Source organism: Lepidochelys kempii, chromosome 8 (assembly GCF_965140285.1).
Source record: "Lepidochelys kempii isolate rLepKem1 chromosome 8, rLepKem1.hap1, whole genome shotgun sequence".
In the NCBI taxonomy this organism is placed as follows: domain Eukaryota; kingdom Metazoa; phylum Chordata; order Testudines; family Cheloniidae; genus Lepidochelys; species Lepidochelys kempii.
The window spans coordinates 73,310,764-73,333,149 of record NC_136387.1 but is presented as its reverse complement, the minus strand read 5'-3'; the positions used below and the strand labels follow the sequence as shown (position 1 = coordinate 73,333,149).

Below are 22,386 nucleotides of genomic sequence, written 5' to 3'. Positions count from 1 at the left end.
GGGCTGGCACCGGTGCAGCTACCGGAACGGGGGACACGCTCCCCGCCTTGGCTCCCCGGGGGAAGGGGTGCGGGGGAAAGGCTCGCAGTGCGCGCCAGGCGGGGGTGCCCCTTGCCCGGGGGCTGGGAGCCGAGCAGCGGCCCTTGCAGGAGGCGAGGCGAGGCGAGGCGAGCCGGGCAGGGGTCCGCCCCGCGCTGGGCTGGAAGGAGGGAGGAGGGGCCGTGTCTCTGCACCGCATCGCCGCCGCTGGACGCCGGGCAGGCGGGCGGCTCTGAGCGCGGCCCTCCACTTCCTGCACCGCTCCAGGCGGGCCCCCGCGCGCGGCGCCCCCTCCCTGCTCGGCATGGCGTGCTGCTGGGGCGAGTACCGGGTAAGACCCCGCTGTCCGGGCGGGAAGGGCGCCCGCGGCCGGCAGCAGCTGCAGCCCCCCCGACTTCCCCAGCTCCTCCGTGGGACGCACCAAGGGCCTGGGCTGCACTGACCAGCTGCGAGCCCCGCGGGGGAGCGACAGGCTGGTGGCCCGCCCGCAGTGTGGAGCTGCTGCCTTTCCCGCCCGGGGGGTAAAGTCTCCCCCTCCTGCTGCAAGAGCGTCTGTGGCAGGGTCCAGGGAGGAGGCTGCGAGCCCGGGGCACCCACCTCACGTCCCCTGAGGTGGCGAGTACGGGAATCCCCTGCTCAACGCACTCCCAGTCTCGTCGCCGCTGGCTCGGCAGCGGCCCTCGCTCCCCAACCAGGGGCGGCATTTCCCTCCCCCCTTTTTCTTTCTGTGCGGGTTTAGCTCTTGCGAACGGAGATCCCATTTACCTGGCGCTTCGGGGTCTTTGGGTGGCTTCCTCCCCCTCTAGGACTCTCACAACTCCTCGCTAGTAGTCCGAGATGGGAAAGACCTGTTAGGAGCCAGATTCTGATGTCTGCTACAGCCATGCCAGTCCAGAGTAACTCCATTGACGCTGGCGTGATTGAGATCAAAGCTGGCGCTAAATCGAGTCCATCCCCTGGCTGGCACAGAATACAGCCCCCCGATAGAGCTGTTGTCGGATACTAAACTGATCGATATGACACTTCAGTGAGTCCAAATGCTAAGAAGCAGCAAACTCGATCACTACATCGGGGGAAAAGTATTTAGAAAAAAGGAGGAGAGAATGTGCTGGCTTAAAGTTGTTCGACAATTCTTCTTCGCCCAGTATAGTCACATAGAAGCACCTCTCAGGGTACTCGTGGGCCAGGTCTTCTGCAGGAGTAGGTAGTAGTCTCCGGATGTTGGTGTCCGTGTGAATAGCTATCATTTGTCTGGATGTGTCCCATTTTCCCTGCACTCTAAAGTAGTTTCCATTATTTGGAGGACAGTTAGGTGATTTAAAATTGCAATATTGTGCACTACACCTAAAATAAATTTGCTATCCTTAAGAATACACACATTACCAAACGTTTGACATTTTGTGCACACTAAGTTACTCTTTCACTGCTTTTCAGATGTTTGAAACTGAGTACTATAACTTTAATTACACTTAAAATTTATTTTTAATTTTAGGTTTCTGTAGATGGGATTTCTGGACAAAGAGAATGGAGACCTCTAATTTATAGAAAATGCACAGATGTACTCTGGTTGATTTTATTCTTTCTTTTTTGGGCTGGTTTGGTAAGCATGCTATCTGTTGAAAGAGAAATCTTACGTAGAACTACTGTAAGCTTAAAGTGATTCTGAATCAAAATTCAGGTGACCTCACTGCAGAAATTATAGGGCCTCGATTTTGTGGTCAGATAGGAGAACTTTGTGCTTGCACAAAGCCACAATGAAGTCAGTTTAGCTCCACACAGACCCTTCGACCAGGTGCTTGCAAGGATCCAATGGCAAGATCATCTTCTTGTACTTAGAACAAGCTGTTTGGGGCAGAGTCTGTCTTTTTGTTATGTTTATGTACAATGTCTAGGACAGTGGGGCCATTAGGCATTACCACAATGCAAATTAGTAATCATAGCCTATTCAATTTTCTGACATCTTTTTTAAAAAATTACAATTAATGCAAAAGAACTCTGCATAAGTCTCTGGCACACTTTATAAACTAAACTGACTTGAGAAGCAGGATGAGTTTTGTATGCCACTCTGCGTTTAATGCACATGTAGATATGACATGTCAAACCATGGTGGTATCCAGCAATTTTATTCTTTCATTATTCTTATTGCTTACTCTCTGCGATATTATTTTATTATTCACATTTGAATTATGGTTTCCTTTAGTTTGAAACAAATTTGTGGTGACATCCAGTGTTTATTCACACTGGCTGTGTTTCAGGTGGTTTCATGATCTGGAAGTGCACGTTATTGACGCATACATGTTGGCATACCCTTTTGTAATCATTTAATGTTTGCAGCCAGCCATTTATTAGTAGTAGTTGTAGATCAGATTCAGTGTGCTGAGCTTTTGTCTTAGTTTGCAATCTATATGGAAGCAGTATGGGCTAGCTTAGCAAATAAAGTTCTGTTGGACTTATAACTTCCATCTGTCAGAATTTTTCATATTTAGAAGTAGGGTCACAAAAGGCTACTGCATCTCTTTTTTACTACTTTTGAGGTAGCTGTCTGATTGCTGGAAGTATATTTATTGTATAAATAAACTGGATCTAAAAATATTTATTGTGACAGAGTTGAGATGCACATATACACAGCAACCTTAACTATGGAGTCACTACAATGCCATATTAAGAGAAATTAATATATAAAAATTCAGGCATGACAATAGTCAAGTGATATAGATCAGAGGTTCTTAACCATTTTCTTTCTGACCCCCCCCCCCATGCTATAAAAACTCCAAGGGGAGGGGCTTGGGTATAGGTATAGTTTGACTTCTAGTTGGGGGAGGCATGGCCCTGCAGGGCTTGAGCCAAGTCTGTACGGTGGGCCCTGGGGAGGAAGCGCCACCTCCACCCCCTGACTCACCTTAGCAGGCCACCCAGCCTGTCTGGGTTGGGGGGAAAGTGCAACCAAAAATGTATAATTCAAACGGGGGGTGGGGCTCAGCTCAGAGCATATGAAAACTGCTCAGGATGCAGGCAGGGGGCATCTAGGAGTGTGTGCAGCAGCTGTAGCTCAGGGAGAGGGGTAGCTAGGGGCTTTGAGTGGGCAGGGTTGTGGCTCGGTGCAGGGGGGATAGCTAGAGGCTGCGTGCGGGCAGGGGGTAGCTCAGAGTGCAGGGTGAGGTAGCTAGGGGCTGTGTGCGGGCAGGGGGTAGCTCAGGGTGCAGGGTGGGGTAGCTAGGGGCTGTGTGCAGGCAGGGGGTAGCTCAGAGTGCAGGGTGAGGTAGCTAGGGGCTGTGTGCAGGCAGGGAGTAGCTCAGGGTGCAGGGTGAGGTAGCTAGGGGCTGTGTGCAGGCAGAGGGGTAGCTCAGGGTGCAGGGTGGGGTAGCTAGGGGGTAGCTCAGGGTGCAGGGAGACAGGTAGCTAGGGGCTGTGTGCAGGCAGAGGGGTAGCTCAGGGTGGGGTAGCTAGGGGGTAGCTCAGGGTGCAGGGAGACAGGTAGCTAGGGGCTGTGTGCAGGCAGAGGGGTAGCTCAGGGTGCAGGGTGGGGTAGCTAGGGGGTAGCTCAGGGTGCAGGGAGACAGGTAGCTAGGGGCTGTGTGCAGGCAGAGGGGTAGCTCAGGGTGGGGTAGCTAGGGGGTAGCTCAGGGTGCAGGGAGACAGGTAGCTAGGGGCTGTGTGCAGGCAGAGGGGTAGCTCAGGGTGCAGGGTGGGGTAGCTAGGGGCTGTGTGCAGGCAGGGGTGTAGCTCAGGATGCAGGGAGGGTATAACTAGGGGCTGTGTGCAGGCAGGGGTGTAGCTCAGGGTGGGGTAACTAGGGGCTGTGTGCAGGCAGGGGGTAGCTGGGAGCTGTGTGCAGGCAGAGGTGTAGCTCAGGATGCAGGGAGAGGGTAACTAGGGGCTGTGTGCCAGGAGGGCCCCTCTCCTGTGGTCGCTGCTGGCCCCAGAGCTGGGTTCATCCACCCGGGCAGCTCTTACTGGCAATGCAAGCAGCTGAAGGGGGCTGAGGAGCAACTGCAGCCCCAGGCACCAGCAGCAGCTGAAAGAGGAGATGGGAGAGTGCCACAGTTGTCCACTGCATGGGACCAGCCAGAGCAGCAACCGCCCCACGCTGCCCGCCTCTGGCTTCCGGCCTCTGATCTGGCCAGGGGGCAGAACCTCAGATGGGGGGAGAAGTAATGTGGGGGGAGTATGGAGCTGCCTATGGGACTGCCTCGCTCTGGCACTGCAGTTTGGGTGGGGCAACGCCTCCTATGCTGCCCCAACTCCACCCGTGGGCTCGGAGCTTGCGGATCCCCCTGAAACTGGGCTGTGGACCCCCCAGTTGAGAACTGCTGATATAAATCACTAGACTCTGAACACCTAAGTACAAATCTGATTACTCATATGATTAAAGTAATGAACGCACTTAATTCCTTGCAGGATGAGGCTCAGTTCTGTGCAGACTAATTACATTTTTTTAAAAAAAAAAACCCAACTCCTTAAAAGAATATTTAAGTTGAAAGTCAAGCATGCAAAAGTTAGGAAATGCCATAAGTAATGTTGCCTGTGCAACCTTAATTTGGTGTTTTTATGCATATGTATTATGCTACAGTCTTTAGTTACATGATCACATACTATTTTTTTTTGTGTTGGAGCCCAGCCTCCTTCAGTGAATCGCTAGTTAATCAATATTTCTCTTTTATCCTTCTCATTCAATGTGTGTCCCCAGGAGTACAGTACTTTCATTTTTACATCACTTTATATATTCAGGCACAGCTCTAATTGACCTCAGTTGCTGCTGTGAGTGCTCAGAGCTTCTGCAAATCTGGCCACAGGTGTCTCACAGTGGGCACCCAGAAAATGAGGAATACACAATTACTGAACACCTGTGAAAAGTTTGGTGGAAGTGACTTGTGCAGTATTATACAGGAACTCTGATGTAGCCATGGTTAGAATGCAGTTTTCCAGGATGTTCAGCTTCTTTAAGCACAAGACCATTTTTTCTTTTCCTGTAATTTCCTGCTTCATTAACTACACACCTTCCAAGTTCTATAATAAATTTGGAAGGGTCCTAAAGACAACATACTGTGGGGCCTAAGTGGTCCAAAGGCCTTGCTCTGGCCTTCTAGGCAGGGGTGAATTTTACTCTGAAATATTCATTACAGTGTAAACAATGTTTGAAAATTTGATGCCTGGTTTTTCAAGCACTAGACAAAAATTATGTAGGTTAAACAAGGAATATTCATTGAATGGGGGAGGAAAAAAAGCATAGTATTCTGTGTATCATAAATTCAAAAGAAAAAAATAATATAACATATTTTTAATAGATGTTTATAACTGGCTATGCTGTAACAGCTGGATCTGCAGAAAGACTTGTATATGGGTATGACAGCTATGGGAATATATGTGGTAGGAAGAACACTCATATTGAAGGTGCACCTCTTTCTGGACAGGATATGACAAATAAAAAGTAAGTATATCAGATTTTTAAATGAATCGAACACTTGAGATTTGATCATTGTTGAAGGAATAAATGATCTATAGTAAATAAAACTTTGGTGCATATAGGCACTTTACTAAGGGTATGTCTTCACTACCCACTGGATCGGCGGGCAGCGATCCATCCAGCGGAGATCGATTTATCGCATCTAGTCTAGACGTGATAAATCGACCCCCGAGCTCTCTTCCGTGGACTCCTGTACTCCAGCGCTGTGAGAGGCGCAGGCAGAGTCGACGGGGGAGCAGCAGCAGTCGACTCATCGCGGTGAAGACACCATGGTAAGTCGATCTACGTATGTTGACTTCAGCTACGTTATTCATGTAGCTGAAGTTGCGTAACTTAGATCGATTACCCCCCCTCCCCAGTGTAGACCAGGGCTGAGAGATACAAATAAGAGTGCAAGAATACTATACAGTAGCAATTGCAAAAATTATAGTCCTGATCCTGCCTTTGGATTCACGTACCCCAGGAAACTCCACCGAACGTAATGGCCTGCCCATGTGGGTTGACTGCATGTTTGGGGCCTATAATCTGATTTAAGATGAGGTAAAAATATAGTGTAAAATGTAGCATGTGGTAGAATCAGTTTTTAACTTTTAGCTTCAAAATCCAGGTGTTCCAATTTTGTATGGAAGAACACATTACCGATTGTCATGTTTTGTACTGTTTTTAAAGATAGTGAGCAGGTTCAAAATGATATGAAAAATAGAAAGCTTGCCTTAAGAGAATCTTTTCCCTCCTTCCTAGACATGTGTTCTTTTTGAATTCGTGCGGTCTGGAAATTAAAAACCTTAAAATCAATTCAATCGCCTTGTGTGTATCTAGCTGTCCTCAAGAGCAACTTAACACTCTGGAAGACATCCAGCTTTTTGCAAAGAACAATGGTATGTAATAAAGAGTTTGGATTCCTTAATCTGTGTGTGGAAGAGTTATGCAGTTTTAAATCCTATAAAATGTACTCCTGTTTGAAATATGTTACATTGGATGTTTACTTTATCATTAATTTATTTAAGTCAATGGAAAGCATATTCTAGTTCATGCTTATTTAAATGTTTTAGTTATCAGAAATTTTATGGATCTCTTGTGTGTATAAAACTGTTGTATGCATTTCTGCACAGGACTGGATTGTTCAGCAGAAAGGTGGCTATTGAGGACAAAGTAGTTCAGAGGAGGGGGAGTTAGTGAATGGATGCCATTTGTATGTTTCAGAAATCTGCATTGACTTTGAATTGGATCCTTCAAATTCAATTAAAACGATAGTGAAACACTGTTATTCCATCGACGTATCAGATCTGTGAGCCCTTTGTATGTAATGAGTTTTGTTTTCAGAGCCAAAGTAGAATCATTTTGATTGTATTCTGATACTCTAAATAAACATAGACAAATAGCTATTGTGCAAAAACAGTTACTTCTTTTGCATTGCTTTTCAACATTTAAATAGAGTAAGCGAAAATTGATCCCTACCTCAGCAGTACATTACACAGCTAAGACTCCATACTCAAGATACCAGAGAACCGAGACAAAAAATTACCTGGCCTCTACCCAATGCTATCCATGTATAGAATACAAAGCTGAATGTGGAAGTCTGAAATGCTCCTTGGAGGACCCCAGCACGCACAATTAAGAAACTATTTATATACTATTCAGAGCATTTTGTAAAAAATCGCAGGGTTTGAGTTCTCTGGGCACAAGGCAGGGAAGTTCTGATTCTAAATCTGGTTCTTTTTCTTTTTTAAACAATAAACTACATAAACCTGGCCAACACTGCTCGCTGAATAGAGTGTTTGGCATTTGGCAGGCAATGACTAGCGCTCTGAGAATTGTTCTCTTTGATTTTCATAGATTGGATGGCAAGAATAGCTATTTACAATGAGGTTTTTTTAATGTAATTTTGAGATTTGATTATTATTTGATACTTTTTTGTCATCGAGAGCTGCGTACCCCAGTGATGCTCCTTAAATAATCTCAGCATAACTGAATTACATTACATGAAACTCCACCCACATTTAAAGAATTTGCATATCTGTCTTTAGAGAGCGTACAATATTGCATTTTAATTGGTTTGAGTATATCCAAGCGTTGCTTTTTCACTAGCATTATGGTAATGTAGTGTTTTACCAGCAGAGGGCCTGAAGATACTGGACTAAAGTTCTTAGGTCTGAGGCTGGACGATATTTTATTCCATTCTAAATCATTAAGGGCCCAATCCTGCTTCAGTTTACAAGAATAAGGTTTTTGCCATTATCTTAATGGGAAAAAACAAGACCCCCATACTTAGGTATTTAGAGTATTTGTGTGCCTCCTGTCTGGAGGATTGGTGATTGACGATGATAATGAAATGCAGAAGATAAGGCAGAAATAAAGCTGTGCTTGTTTCCCTTAATAAATTCGCATAGCTTTGGAATCTACATTTTAAAGATTCAGTATTAATGAAACTGAGAATTGGAGCCAGATTCAGAGGTGACCCTAGAGGGAGCTGAAGTTGGGGTAATTCCACCATCTTCCCAACCCTCCAACGTGTATATTGCTCCAACTTAAATTCTCTGTAGGCTCCCTTAGACTTACATGTAATAATGTATAATTTACATTCCCACTTAGTATGACCCACTGAGTCTAAGGAAATGTAGATGGGTGAAACTCGTACACCGAAGAGAAGTGTTTAGCAAGAAAAAAAGCCTCCTCTCTTTCTTGACCATACACATAGATACACCTTCTTCTGTCCCCAAAGCATTTAATTTATACCAATGTAGACTCCATTGTTTTACACATCAGCAAATGGGTGGTGATGATGCTAGTCACCAGGATTTTCAGGATGACTGTGACAATCGTAGTTTTTACTAATGGGTCTTTGTGTGACTCCATGGACCAATTTGTGAAGAACATTTATCGCGCAGGTCACAGGTCATATGCCTGGTTGTATTGATTGAGCTGCACATTGTTTCTGTGCCTGGGGCTGTGCTTCCAGTTGCTTAGCATGATTCCTCTCAAAGTCGAGGACACATTGCCTTATGGTGTGGTACCATGCAGTATGATTTAAGCTTAAGATTCTGTCACAGGTATTTTTAGTAAAAATCAGGGACAAGATCGCAGGCAATAAAGAAAAATTCACAGAAGCCCACAACCTAAGCCCTAACTTTTACTAAAAATACCCTGAGCAGAGCAGACTAACAGTAGGAGCGCTGCCAGGAGGGCTGTTGGGGGCCATTGCTATGGCAGTTGGGGGCTGGTTGCTGCTCCGGCAGTCCTGGGGCTGACTCCAGCAGCTGCTCCAGCCCCGTCACTGCTCTTTGTTAGAGGGTTTATTCCTTCACCCACTTACTTCCCTGGTCCTTCTCGCATGAACAGAGAGCAACAATACCCGAAGTCCAGAGGTGCAAACAATTTGATGTTTATTGGGGTGAACTTCCAGCTAGTATGATTCCAGTTTCCTTCCTTAGTGTCCCCCTTCCCAGCTCTGACACCACAGAGCCTTACACCTGTGTCCCTGTTCCCATTCCTGCCCTTAGCCAAACATGATTCCAGTTTCCCCACCCCCATTCCCTGTTCCCATTTCCCACCCACCCACTTTCAGATTGACTGCAGACTATATAGTAAAACTTGAGTTCTGCTTAGCTATACCTTAACCAATCATTTTCCTGAAATTTAACTAACCAATCCTAACATATTGTAACATGATTATGTAACCAATTATATCCCACCACCTTAATTAGTTTACACCCAGCAAAATTAATTATACAGCAGACAGAAACAATCACAGAACCAGACAGAGATTATACAGACAAAAAATAGTAAAGTGGGAACTATAGTGACAAAACAATACAGAAGTGAGGATTTCACATCCCAGCTATTGATAAGTGAGTTCTTGCCAGACAGTATGCTATCAAACTAAGTTTTCTTTTACATTTTCTAGGCACTTCCCTTTCTCTGGAGGTGATAGGCACTATCAGGACAGGACTGTATTCCTCACAGTCCAATAGCACCTTATTTCAATGTGACTAGTTTGGAATGTGAGGAGGTGACCGTTCGCTTCCCAGCTTATGGCTGCCTCTGTTGCTTAGCCAAAGGCCTTAGCCTAAGAACAGGGCCTCAGACTGTCACAGTAAGAGAAGGACCTTACACTGGCAGACAGTGATTTTGATTCTTTCTTTTATACCTCTAACTAGCCAAGTGATAAGAATACACCTAAATTCTTAGAGTATAGGCCTTTAAAGACAGGCCTGAATATCTATATCCTAACACTCCACCCCTTTTTTTTCTTTTGGGATCCTCCTGCCCAGGTATCCCTGGAAAAGCATAGGACATATGGCGACACATTTCCTGATAGGGCCAGGCATCAAGGTGGAAGGTGTGGATATTCCATTTGTCCCACTGCCCCTTGTGTTGTATAGTGCCCTGCACCTTCTCTCGTACGGGCATACCACACCTATTCCAATTAGTGTTCCAGACTTCCCATTATAGTGGGCCCGAGAAGGTTGGGTCCGGGTTGTCTAGAACACTGCAGGGTTTGGAGGGCTTATTACATTACTTATAGGTTATCTCCATATGCAGTACAGTACAAGTACAGTTAACAATACAAAATCCACAGCAACACCAAGTTCTGACCACTGCAGTATGGTCCAACATCCGAGACACCCCCAAAACACTGCCTCTCCTCCTTTGACAGGGTCACGATCTTATGTGTCCAGTTGCTGGCAGTTGCAACAAGCTGTTCCTGCAAGTTTTGCATGCTTTTGTCCATATCATAAGTCTACTGAATGTTCCCAGAGAAATGGGATATTGTCCAAACCAGCTTGACCACTTGGTATGGAATCAGGCAGTATGCCCTGGTTTGTTTATTCACAGCAGTAAGATTCACAGATCCATTTGTGCACCAAAGTCCAGACAGCAGCATGTGGATGGGTGTAGTTTGGTTATGGGCTGGTGTAATTATACCCCCAGCAATATGTACATTCCCAGCAAAACACCTTATACACAGTACACCCAATTGTCTACCCCTTGCGTAGGCCATTGATTCTGCTCCTCCATAGTCATAGGAGAAGGGCACATCCAAACATCTTCTGTTGATTTACACTATTTTACACACCCCTCCATTGATTCCCAGTGAGCTCCTCCCCTTCTCATTATTTCCATAGGGCTTGTGGGGACCACCTTAGTTGCCATTCCATTTCCAGGTACCACGGTAGCTATTACACAGGTGCTGGCCTCCTAGTTGAGCATTTTGCATTCCCATACACATCTCCCCTCCCAGGTCAGCCTTTTGAAGCCACCCCCCACCCATGTCATGAGGTTTTCTGTTCATTAAAACACAACAATGCTAGCAACAAGACAAACACCACAGACAAACACAAAACACAGATCGATGGTATTCTGGGTTATTTTTCCCGCTGGTGCTAGCTTGCTTGTAGAGTGTCTGAAAAACAAAAGAAAAAATTTCCACCCCCCTGGTGGGGACAGATTATTGCTTAATAATAATAATAATAATTAATAATAATATCACTTTCTTTTAGAAATTTCCTTGCTAATTGCAGGAAAAACAGAAGAATTACCCCTTATTTTGTTCTATAGTCAGGTTAGTGAATTACCCCACTCACTGGTCATTTATGAAATTCATGAGGTGGTGTACCTCCGTTTCCCCTCTTGTACAACAGACCATGTTTGCAATAGTTTCTCTGCTGTACCAAGCTTTACAGAGAGGCTTACTAGCTTGCTTCTGGATCCAAAGCTATTACCAGCTCAGAGACTGTCTTAAAAGGGAAACATTTCACTTCCACTAGAGTTCTGATTACTTTCCACTTTCATCTCCTGCTCCGAAACACACAGAGATCTGAAAAAGAAAGCACAACCTATTGTGGCTCCTTTTGGAGCCCTAATAGGATTTTAATGAAGTACCATGTTTTATTTGCATTTCTTTTACCCCTTCTCCAATATACACTGCACACGTCCTGGGAAAATGCACATTCCTTCCATATAGTTTAACCTCCATAACATTATATTAGCCATATTCATTTTACACAAGGTGTAACTGCCTCCCCCATGCCCACAGAGTTTTCATGCACACCCACCAAAGTAACAATCTGATCTCCCAGAGCCACCCCAAGGCTCAGTGTTCCCATCATTCCTCCCCTTTTCCTTTTCTTTTACCTGTGCACATGCACAAAATTCTCTTTTGCCTAACATCCCTTGCACTGTGATTACTCTTTTTTATACAACTGTACCCCGATTACACTTCCATCTTGTACAACTAGACACAATCAGGGGCAGCCAAGTTAAGTTCCAATAGAAACCCCTTACATTCCTTTAGTGATTTTGATTACATTACCCAATAGTCAGATAATTTTGATCAGATTCTTTCTCCTCCTGCTGCCTGCAGCAGTCCCTTATAGACCATTTCTGTGGGAAATGAGCCAATTTTCCTTCAGAATAGCTGTAAAGGCTTCTGGGGACAGAAGCAGAGTGGTGGTAGTAGCCACTCTACCTGACCCCCTTGGATAATTTAATTACAAAGCTTCCATCCAATGTGACTGCACAGAGTTGCACATACAGTTATATTTATATAACTGGGTTTTATCATTAAACAAAAACTTCCTTCTTGTAACACCACAACTGTTACCTTTTACCATTTCCACAACTCCCAAATGTTTACTTTCCTGAAAACCCTGTATTATCAATTTTTGCAAAAGCTATTTGTAACTTTTCACTCACTTACTCCTATATTTAGTTCTTTAAGGTAGTGCAATTTATCTGTAACAACTTAGCCACCAAGTACAATTATTGCCACACAGCTGCCTTAACTTGTGCTGTCTTTGCCTTGAGACTGTTTAAAGAGGCAGTAAAACATTTGTCTCCATGGATGCCCATGGATCTTTTACTCCAAAAATTCCAGTGGAATACAGCAGACCTCCCTCATACTTTGTCCAAAATAACCAAAAACATCTCACATAAGTATCCAAAGTACACTCCATTAAAACTTCAGAAAAACAAAAAGAGTGTGGAAAGGCAGGGGGAGAGGTGGAAAGAAACCAATTAAACCTGTCGGGTCAGTTTAAAGTATAGGCTACCAGCAACAAATTAAGTAAACCGAAGAAAAGAAGAAGGAAAAGGAGAAAAGGACATAGTTAGCTCTGAGTCAAGAGTAGGCTCCCTGGGTTGAAACAGTTGGGAACCCTTATCCCCAGGTACTCATTCTGGCTCTGGGAGAAGAGTGGGGGTTGTTACCTGCTCCTGCAAACCCTGCCATTTTGCACTTTGAATCCTTTTTTTTTTTTTCTTCTTCTTTCTCTCCACTCCCCCAGGACCAAGTCCCAGCTCCAGTCTCTAAAGGTAGTCTGTTAACTCTGCTTTTGACTTTAAACCCTGTTGTGCCAAATCATCTTTAACCACCCATAACTAATTTACAACCCTTCAGCAGCCCTTGCTGAAGCAGCACCAAACTTGAAAGATTACTGGCAGCTTCCCATAATGCTGCCCTTACTTCAAACCTCTCACAAGCGGACTGAAGTGCTTCCTTTCCCTGGAAGGCATTCAGTCCCAATGAGTAGGGACCTTCTTCCACTACCCATATACCAAAGAAGGGGGGGCTCCTCAGCCACCCCCCATCCCTCTGGGTCCCCTAACACTTCCTCCATTTCCTTTTTAATCTCATCCCAGGTTGACCCCTGCACCTGGTATGGGCCCCTGTTCTTCCTCATCCATTTATCCAAAAAATCCTTTACTCTGGCTTGCCAGAACCCACAACTACCATCACGAGAGTTCGTGATACCCCCTCCAAGCAGCTGCACGGACTGTTGGGGAGGGGGACTTACAGGCTGCCACTCACCTATCCGATGCGATGCATCCGAGTGAGTCACCAGCACCAAGATGTTAGGGGGCTTATTCCTTCACCCACTTACTTCCATGGTACTTCTCGCATGAACAGAGAGCAACAATACCCGAAGTCCAAAGGTGCAAACAATTCAATGTTTATTGGGGTGAACTTCCAGCAAGCATGATTCCAGTTTCCTTCCTTAGTGTCCCCTTTCCCAGCTCTGACACCACAGAGCCTTACACCTGTGTCCCTGTTCCCATTCCTGCCTTTAGGCAAACATGATTCCAATTTCCCCACCCCCATTCCCTGTTCCCATTTCCCCCTTTAGCAAAACATGATTCCAATTTCCCCACCCCTGTTCCCATTTCTCACCCACCCACCCACTTCCTGATTGACTGCAGACTATATAGTAAAACTTGAGTTCAGCTTAACTATACCTTAACCAATCATTTTCCTGAAATTTAACTAACCAATCCTAACATATTGTAACATGATTATGTAACCAATTATATCCAATTCAATGTTTATTGGGGTGAACTTCCAGCAAGCATGATTCCAGTTTCCTTCCTTCGTGTCCTCCTTCCCAGCTCTGACACCACAGAGCCTTACACCTGTGTCCCTGTTCCCATTCCTGCCCTTAGCCAAACATGATTCCAATTTCCCCACCCCATTCCCTGTTCCCATTTTCCCCTTTAGCAAAACATGATTCCAATTTCCCCACCTGTCAGGCCTGTCTGTAAAGGCCTATACTCTATATCCTAACACTCCTGTGGCAGGGGCTGGCCTAACCCCCGTTCTCCTCCCCCCTTGGCCCTGGCTGCTTCAGCCCTGGGGCCGCTGCTCCAGCTCTGCCACTTTGGAAGGCATGGAGGTTCTGGAAAATCACCGAATCGTACCCTTAAGAATGCTCAATCACCAGTTGCTCACTATTCAACTCAAAATGTGCATTTTTTGCAGATTTTGTTTCAGGGTGTCTTTTGAAGCATTTAATCTGCCCTCCACACTTAAGATTGCTGGAGCTTAATTTGGAATATAAGACTTGTTTTGATAGATGAGTCTCAGGCATACAAATTACATGGCCAGTCCGTCTCCATTTGGGCACTGATCAAATGAGTCTTGATGCCAACTGAACCAGCTTTTGCTAGGACTTCAGTGTTGGAAATCCAGTCCTGCCATTTGTTGCCCAGCAATCATTGTAGGTGTCACAAATAGAAACTGTCAAGATTTTTCACATACCACTGGTAACAGGTCCATGTTTCGCACCCGTGGAACAATGTAGTGAGGACAACAGCATTATAGACTTTGATTTTTTGGTCTGTAGATATATTCCATGTTGCTTCCAGATTCAGTGATAGAGGTGACCATATACAGTGCTGGCTTTCTTAATTCACGCATCCACATCGTGGTCAGTTGTCACTTCGTTGTTCAACATGCCGCCGAGATAAGTAAACTGTTTGATGGCTTGGAGCCTGGTACCTTCCAAGCTTGTTGATGGGTCTTGGTAAGGCTGTTGAGCAGCTGGCTGGTACATAAGCTTGGTTTTTGTTGGGCTGATGGTGAAGCCAAAGTTATTAGCTGCCTCAGCAAAGCACTCAAAAACGATAAGGCCATTGAGGAGAAATTAAATGAATTCTTTGCATCGGTCTTCACTGTTGAGGATGTGAGGGAGATTCCCAAACCTGAGCCATTTTTCTTGGGTGACAGATCTGAGGAACTGTCCCAAATTGAGGTTCTGGGGCTGGCTGCTGCTGCAACAACTCCAGAGCTTACCACGGCCGCTGTTCCTTCGGCCCCAGGGCTGGCCACTCGCTAGCTGTTCCAGGGTCTGCTGCTCCAGCCCTGCCCCAGAAGAAGTCATGGAGGTCCCGGAAAGTCATGGAGTTCATGATCTTTATGACCTCTGTGACAGAATTGTATCCTTAGTCGTGATATATGCTCCAAAGTTGGCATGTAATATATCCTCATTAATATTCCTGTGTGACTTATGTATGGGATGTGAACAAAGTTATAAATATGCACTAGAAATATGTTCTTAAAATGTGTTTGGCAAGCAATACATAAGCACAGTCTGCCTCAGACAAAGGAATTTGTCATTTCCTTATCTGACAAGCCTGGTCATCAGGCAGAGACAGTGAATGTACATTTACATGCAAGGTTAAAAAAAGGTATCAAATTAGCAAGTGGGGGAGGTAGCCTCTTAACAATAAAGACAGGGTTCTGAACCTCAAATGATAAGCAATTGAATCAACTGACTGTATACAATATTACTGTATTCTAAAATTGTATCTAGTAAGGTTTTTTATGAAAGCCAGTGACACTCTGGTGATTAATATCATTGTGAAATGTATGTATTAACACTCTCGGAGGAATTATGGATACTCACTGATATTATGCTTTAAAGTCTGTGATCAAATACAGGGAAAAACAGGGTTTCTTCCAGACAGGAGGAAGGGCAGCTATCTATCTGTCTCCAATGTAAATTAAGCAGTGTGGAATCAAAACAATGGAAGCCCCATTTAAATACAAATTAGCATGAGGATAGGAAATCCACAAGAAGGGAAGAACAGCAGGAAGCCTTCTAGGCTCTTGAGACAGATACAGTGAACTTTGTGGTGATACAAGGAGGGCAAAAGGATAGGTGAGTTGTCCATCACTTGGGAGATTCAAAGAGCCAGAGCTGGATCCTTCAGCCAAAGGGGTTGAAGTCTTCTGGGAACTTAGTTTGGTGAGAAACCTGCTTAGGCAAAGATTGTAACTTGCTTCTAAGACTAAAACAATTTTCAGCATATTTTTACTTTTGTTTGTTTGTTTGTAGTCTTTTGTGTCTTTATTCCTTATACTGGATATCACTTAATCCTAAGCCCTTTTTAAAATAAACTTGTTTTACTTTTACTATAAACCAGTTGAGAGCTGTGACTGAAATTAGTGTGTTTGTCAAACCCCAGTTAAATTAATGATCTGCATGGTCTCTTTGAAGGAGCAAAGAGCTTATTAAGTTCTGTGAATGTTCCAGGAGAGGGCTGCACGCTGAAGGGAGGCATTCTGGGGAACTTGGGAGTTGGGGTTCACTGTTTGTTACCTATAGGGCAAGGTTTGGGCTGGCAGAGCCCTGAAGAGTTTGCTGGCAAGGCACACAAGCTGGTGTGTCAGGGAGTTGTCATACAGCTTAGCAGCAGCAAAACTCTCACTTGTTGAGTCAGAGAGGGTAATACAGTAACTCAGTTCTGGGGCCCTCAGCAGATTGGCAGATGATTTTGGGGAAATTCAGGACAGAGAAGTATTAAGGTCATTCTACAAATAGTAACTGGGCGGTGGAAGCCCGGGTGTGACCTGCATGCTTGTGTGCAGGCTGTTGGTGTCAAGGCTGTGAACCACAGAAGCATAGCTTTGAAAGCACCCAGAGGTGCAGGGTAGGTGGTGACACAACCCCTTACTAGTCTGGGTTGAACTCCAAAATGTCACACCCTCATCAGAGTTAATCACTGTTAGTGTGTAAGACCTGATTGTTGAAGCGTAACATTCACCTCTTGAGGCAGTCAGAGTTCTCAGTCTGTCGTTCATAGAATGGGTAGGCTGTCCAGAGAAGAGACACAATTTCTTCTGATTGCAAAGCCAGCTCCTGTGTTGGCTCATTTTGTGGGTGTCCCTTCCAGAAGAAAGTATACCTAGCATGCTCCTCAGCCAGTTGACCCTCTTCAGCAAGTCACATCTTTCTCTGAGCTGCAATGTGGATACAATATCCTTCAAGCTCTTGAGCAACTGAAGCAGTCCACCGGGCAGGACCATTAGTTTGGTTTGGACAGTAAAGCAGCTTACAAACAGTCCACCTTGCAACATTGAAACAAAGGAAACTTTTCAAGGCTTGTTTGAATTTTGACTGCGTGATGGGATGTCCTCCAGCTTCAGTGGGCTGTTCAGGTTGAGCAATTTTCAGGAGAACTTTTTTAGCACCCTTCTTTGATTGAGGTCAACTGTGCTATTCCTGAGTCGAGCAGCTGAGTCAATCAAGATGCTGCTGGACTACAGTATCACCCCAAGTCAATGCAGAGTCTTGACCTACCCACGTGCAGGTTCACAACTATGACTCCCAGCGGTGTCCATCACCTGTCACTTTCACCATTCCCCTATTACTCTGGGACTTATTAAACTGTGCCAGAAATTTGTAAGGTGGAGGAGCAGTTCCATACCAACTTATGTACTCTTGGTCAACAAGACCATTTCCAGTGGCAAAGTAAATCGCGACAACTAAAGGACTTGCTGGTTGCAGTTTATTTTTAGAGTGACCTTCTATTAGATCAGTTGCCGAATTTCTCAGGCTAAGCTTGGTCTGCCCAGCAAATGGGTATAAAGTAAGTCTCATTTATACCATGTTACACATCTCTGAATTTGGCCCTAAGGGGAGGCTTCTGGAGGTATGAGAAATGAGAGAAAAGAAAATAGTATAATCATCTGAGTTTAGTGAAATTTGGGGTTTCCAGTGTTTCAGTTGGTTGTACTTGCTTCTCCTAAACCAAGTTACAACAATTTAGTGATAAAAGTGGGAAAAACTGAAAATATTACTCTCTGTAGAGAACAGATAGGGGTTTGATCTTGATTCATGAAACTGTTATCTGGACTGTATAAGATTTTAAGCTGTCTCCTAAACAGAACAGTGTTTAGCATCATGGGGTTTTTTTTGTTTGTTTTGTTTTTGTTTTTACTTAAATACAAAATTATTGAGGAAAAACACTGCAGTTTTGCTAATTAATATTTATTATGCTGCACAAAATCTTGAAAACAGCAATTGATTTGAGCAGCCATGCAATTAAGTGCTATTTATTTAGATTTTTAAGAAGTGTGTTTTCTGCCCAGAAATGGATGTGAACTAATAACAGGTTACCATGTGTGGGGTTTTTATTCTATAGGTTCTTGCCTTTGTGTTTATAACTTGAACATATCCAGTTACACACTAAATCCAAAGGCAGCTGAGCTTTGTCCCACACTGCCAGTTCCACCAAGGTAAGAATTACAGGGTGCTTTACTGCACTGTTTATTCAAGACAACTTTTCAAAGACTGTCCTTCCCATTTTGTGTTTTCACTTGATGCATAACCATCAGAATGATTTTACTTTGTTTAATATCTTTGATTTTATATTTTTGAATTCTCATGTTTATACACCCCCCCACACACACACACACTGTTCATACCCCTGTTCAGCAGAGATTCTTAAGCATGTGCTCAAGTGAAGTCCCATTGCCTCCTGAAGGCACAGAACTGGACTCTTTATGCTTCCCTACTCCGCTGCACAAAGGAAAGTGAGGAAAAGAGCATGAGAGACCTTTCAGAGGTGAACCATGAAATAAATTGAAAAGAGGGCACCTCACACTTATTTCTTTGACAATCTGTATTTCCTCTCTGCAGCGTGAAATCCTCGAGAACAGTTTCTATTATGTATGTGATACTTCCTCATAAAAGCAAAACTGGTCGAAGCAGTTTCCCTAGTAACAGTCACCATTTACTTATTAATTAGGGAGGCATACTATGCTGATGGACTGCTGTGTCCTTTTAGACACACACATGAGTTTCTCTGAGATCTAAAAAACCTTCTTGCTGGCTTAGTGTAGCATTGCCAAGACTAGAGGGATAGTACATTTAAGACACTTGGCTAACAATGCCAAATAACGTTATTTTTATATGTAAATATTTGACTGGGCTACTTGTATTCTAAGCTGGTCAGGTCTAGCTTAATACACCCTAAAGATTGTTGGAATATCTTAAACACTCTGCAAAATTTGTGTGTGTATTGAAAATACCTATACTTATTACTACAGCCGTACTAACTTGTGCTTTGATTCCATCCATTCTCCCAAATTAATCAAGTCAAGCCCAGTTCATATTTGAATAGGAGCCCAAAAATGAGCAGAAAACACTGTTGGTGTTCAGTAGATGGTACTGTTCCTGAGTCAATAGTGAACCAATACCTCATATGAAGGCACTATGCTGATAGACGTGCTGTCTTTCAGATGAAATATAACTGACCTGCCGACTATTTGTGGCCATGAAAGATCCTGTGTCTCTCTTCCTAAGAGTAGGAGTATTAATCACAATGACCTGAGCAAATTCCAATTTAGCTGAATATGTTCTGCCTTCCTAAATCTCTCCCATCGTTTTAATCAGGTAGAGATACTCACTTTCCGTTATAAACTACTGTGCAGTGTTGCTGTGCATTGTTAAATTGGCTGTGCTATTTTATCCCAGAAGTTTAGAAGGCTGCAGTTTAGTGGGTAGGGTGAAATGATCTCTGTATGTTGGCTTAAGTTCTGAAACGTGTTTTGAGACAATCTGAAATAGTTCAGGGGAAGCCTAAAGTTCAGTCTGAATATTCCAAATTCAGCATAAACTGCTTACTTTAATTTGGAACTGTTTCTTTATTTTGGTGGCAGTGTTAACGTATTTCATTTTTACTAAAAAGCAAGCAAACATAATACAACATATAAACAAAATTCAGGAACTTGATTGGGAATTGCACTTGTTTTGGGACTGCGGGATTGATCCCTGAATGTATCTGAAACCTTACTCTCCAGTAATCAATCTTTTCTCCCACCTCTGTTTTTTTAACTTTCCAGCAAATCCTTCCCATTATTTAATCGCTGTGTTCCACAAAACCCTGAGTGCTATTCGCAGTTTGCGTCCATCTTGATAAATGTGGTAAATGAAGTCGATGCTTTTCATCGTATTCTGAGTGGAATAATGGCAGGAAGAGATACTGTAATAGGACTGAGTGTCCTTGCACTAGGTAAAGTTATGAATAGAAGAGGGATTTTAAAAAAATTGTTAAAATAGAATTTCATGTTTCAAACCTTTGTAGGAAGAATAATGCAATTTTTAAAAATATTGACGCTTGATATTTGCTGCATAGAAACATTTGTTTTGTTTAAGAGAGAACTGCTGTTTTGCTTTCACAAGACATTTAGTAGACTAATGAAATTCAGATTTATAGAAACCAGACTGGAAACTTACTCTGCATCACTTGTTTGATTTTTTGTCTGACTCCATTAAAAACTTTAGGTGAAAAAGTTATAAAATCAGAATTTATCGTAGCATGAGGTGTGTTTTAATGATATATACTATTTCCTCTTTTCTTGCCGTTCTTAGGGGGCCATTGAGGTCTTAGAAAGTAGTTTCTTCTTCAAGTGATTGCAGACATGTATTTCCCTTGAGTGTGCATGTGCCAAGCACATCAAAGCCAGAGAACCTTACCTAGTAGTACCTGTAGGGATGGTGCCTTCTGGCCATTAGCTCCTTCCCAAGCTGTTTAAGAGCACTCTGACCCTTCTTAGTTCCTTCACCAAACATTAAGAATTGAGACTCAGATGCAGAGGCGATGGAGGGTGGGTCGTGGAATACACTTCTGCACCTATATCTTGAAGAACAACACTTATCTGTACTGTAACTAACAGTCTTTTCTTCGAGTGATTGTAGATGTGTGCTCCACTCAGGTGATTCACAAGTAGTTTCAGAAGGAAGTGGGGCTCAGAGTCTGCTTAATACTGCCTTCCCAAAATTTGCATCTGATCTGCACTCCATTATAATAATGTAATATATGGTTAAAGTATGTATGGAAAACCAAGTAGAAGCCCTGCAAATGTCCAATGTGAAAACACCACTGAGAAATGTGACCGATGCCCCTCGGACCTAGTCATATAGCTCTTAACCTGTGGGGAGGCGAAGTCTGAGCTATCCCATAAGCTGTTTTAATACGGGAAGTTATCCACCTGGAAGTCATCTGCATGGAGACCAATAGACCCTTCATGCAATCTGCAAAGGAAACTAAAAGATGAATTGATGAACGGAATGGTTTAGTTCCCTTCAAGTAAAATGCCAAACATTGTGTCTCATCCAAGGAATGAAAAAGCTGTTCATCAGCGCTTGAATGAGGTTTGGGAAAAAATACAGGTGAATATTGTCTGATTAAGATGAAATTTTGACACGACCTTAGATAAAAACTTAAGATGTGGCACCAAAGTGACCTTGTTTTTGAAAAACTGGTTATACTAGGTATATGCCATGAGGCTCTGCAGGTCACTAACTCAACTCGAAGAAGTTATGGCCACAAATAACTGATTCTCTGTCTCTACTATACCAAAAGACAAAGTTGCCAAGGACTCAAATGGACGACTCATGAGTCCTCCAACACAGTGCTAAGGTTCCAGTGAGGAATCACTTCCTGCACGGGTGGGAAGAGAAGTGATCCTTTCAGAAATCTGACTACCATGGAGTTTGAGAAGACTTTGATTTGCTTTGGATGGAGGATGAAATGCCAGAATCGCTGCCAAATGGACCCTCCACAAACTGAGAGACGGACCAGAGGACTGGAGGTGCAACAATTGCTCCAGAATGTTCTGAATGCAGGATTGTATTGGTAGAATCCTGCAGCCTAGGGATCAGATTGAAAAATGTTTCCATTAGCCAGATAGGTAGCCCTTAGTAGAACCTGTCGAACGGCTTCAGAACAGCACTCCTGTTCCTTGTCTAGCCATGCAGCATCCATGCTGTGAGGTGCAGGCTGTTTAGTGCTGGGTGTGAAATCTGACTATGATACTGAATCAGTAGATTGGAACCACAGGGATGAACAGAGAGACTGAGGAGATCGCCCTTATGGTAGCGCTGCCCCATCAGTGTACTGCTAGGCAAAGTTCTCTGGCTTTGGTGCACTCAGCATGGACCCCTGAGTGGAATATACATGTGCACTCGCACCTTGAAGAGCAACAGCTACAGTACAGGAAGGTAACAGTCTTACTCATGTAAACTGAAAAATTTTGATATGCCTATAAGTATTAAAGTAATTAAGCTAGTTATTAATAGGTAATTGTAATTTTACATTTTACATTTTCAGCATTAAAAAAAAGCAGTTTGATAGCTTTGATTTCATGTTTCGTGAGTAAGTTGAAATTAACAAAAACTAGCTTCAGAATGAGAGAACAGAGGGTAAATCCATCCTAGAGAGAATGGACTTCAGAAGGCAAGGGTTATGCCAGTAATGAATTTACCCTAAGAACCTGACTATTCTACATAATTACTAATTCTGGTCATTTTAGGGCCTGA

The 22,386-nt window shown here is 43.7% G+C and overlaps 1 protein-coding gene across 2 annotated transcripts in view; it reads left to right on the top strand.

Annotated features, from left to right (window-relative positions):
• The first annotated feature begins 239 nt into the window (after positions 1-239).
• SLC44A3 (solute carrier family 44 member 3) overlaps positions 240-22,386 on the top strand; it is a 73,790-nt gene continuing 51,643 nt past the window's right edge. Inside the window, exons 1-6 of one of the 2 annotated variants that reach the window (XM_073356997.2) lie at positions 240-370; positions 1,532-1,639; positions 5,325-5,467; positions 6,323-6,381; positions 18,206-18,299; positions 19,908-20,077. In XM_073356997.2, the coding sequence (XP_073213098.1) occupies positions 344-370; positions 1,532-1,639; positions 5,325-5,467; positions 6,323-6,381; positions 18,206-18,299; positions 19,908-20,077 (601 nt within the window). In that variant the 5' untranslated portion in view covers positions 240-343. Of the gene's footprint in view, positions 371-1,531; positions 1,640-5,324; positions 5,468-6,244; positions 6,382-18,205; positions 18,300-19,907; positions 20,078-22,386 lie in introns of both variants that reach the window. The other variant, XM_073356996.2, reaches the window with a different exon arrangement.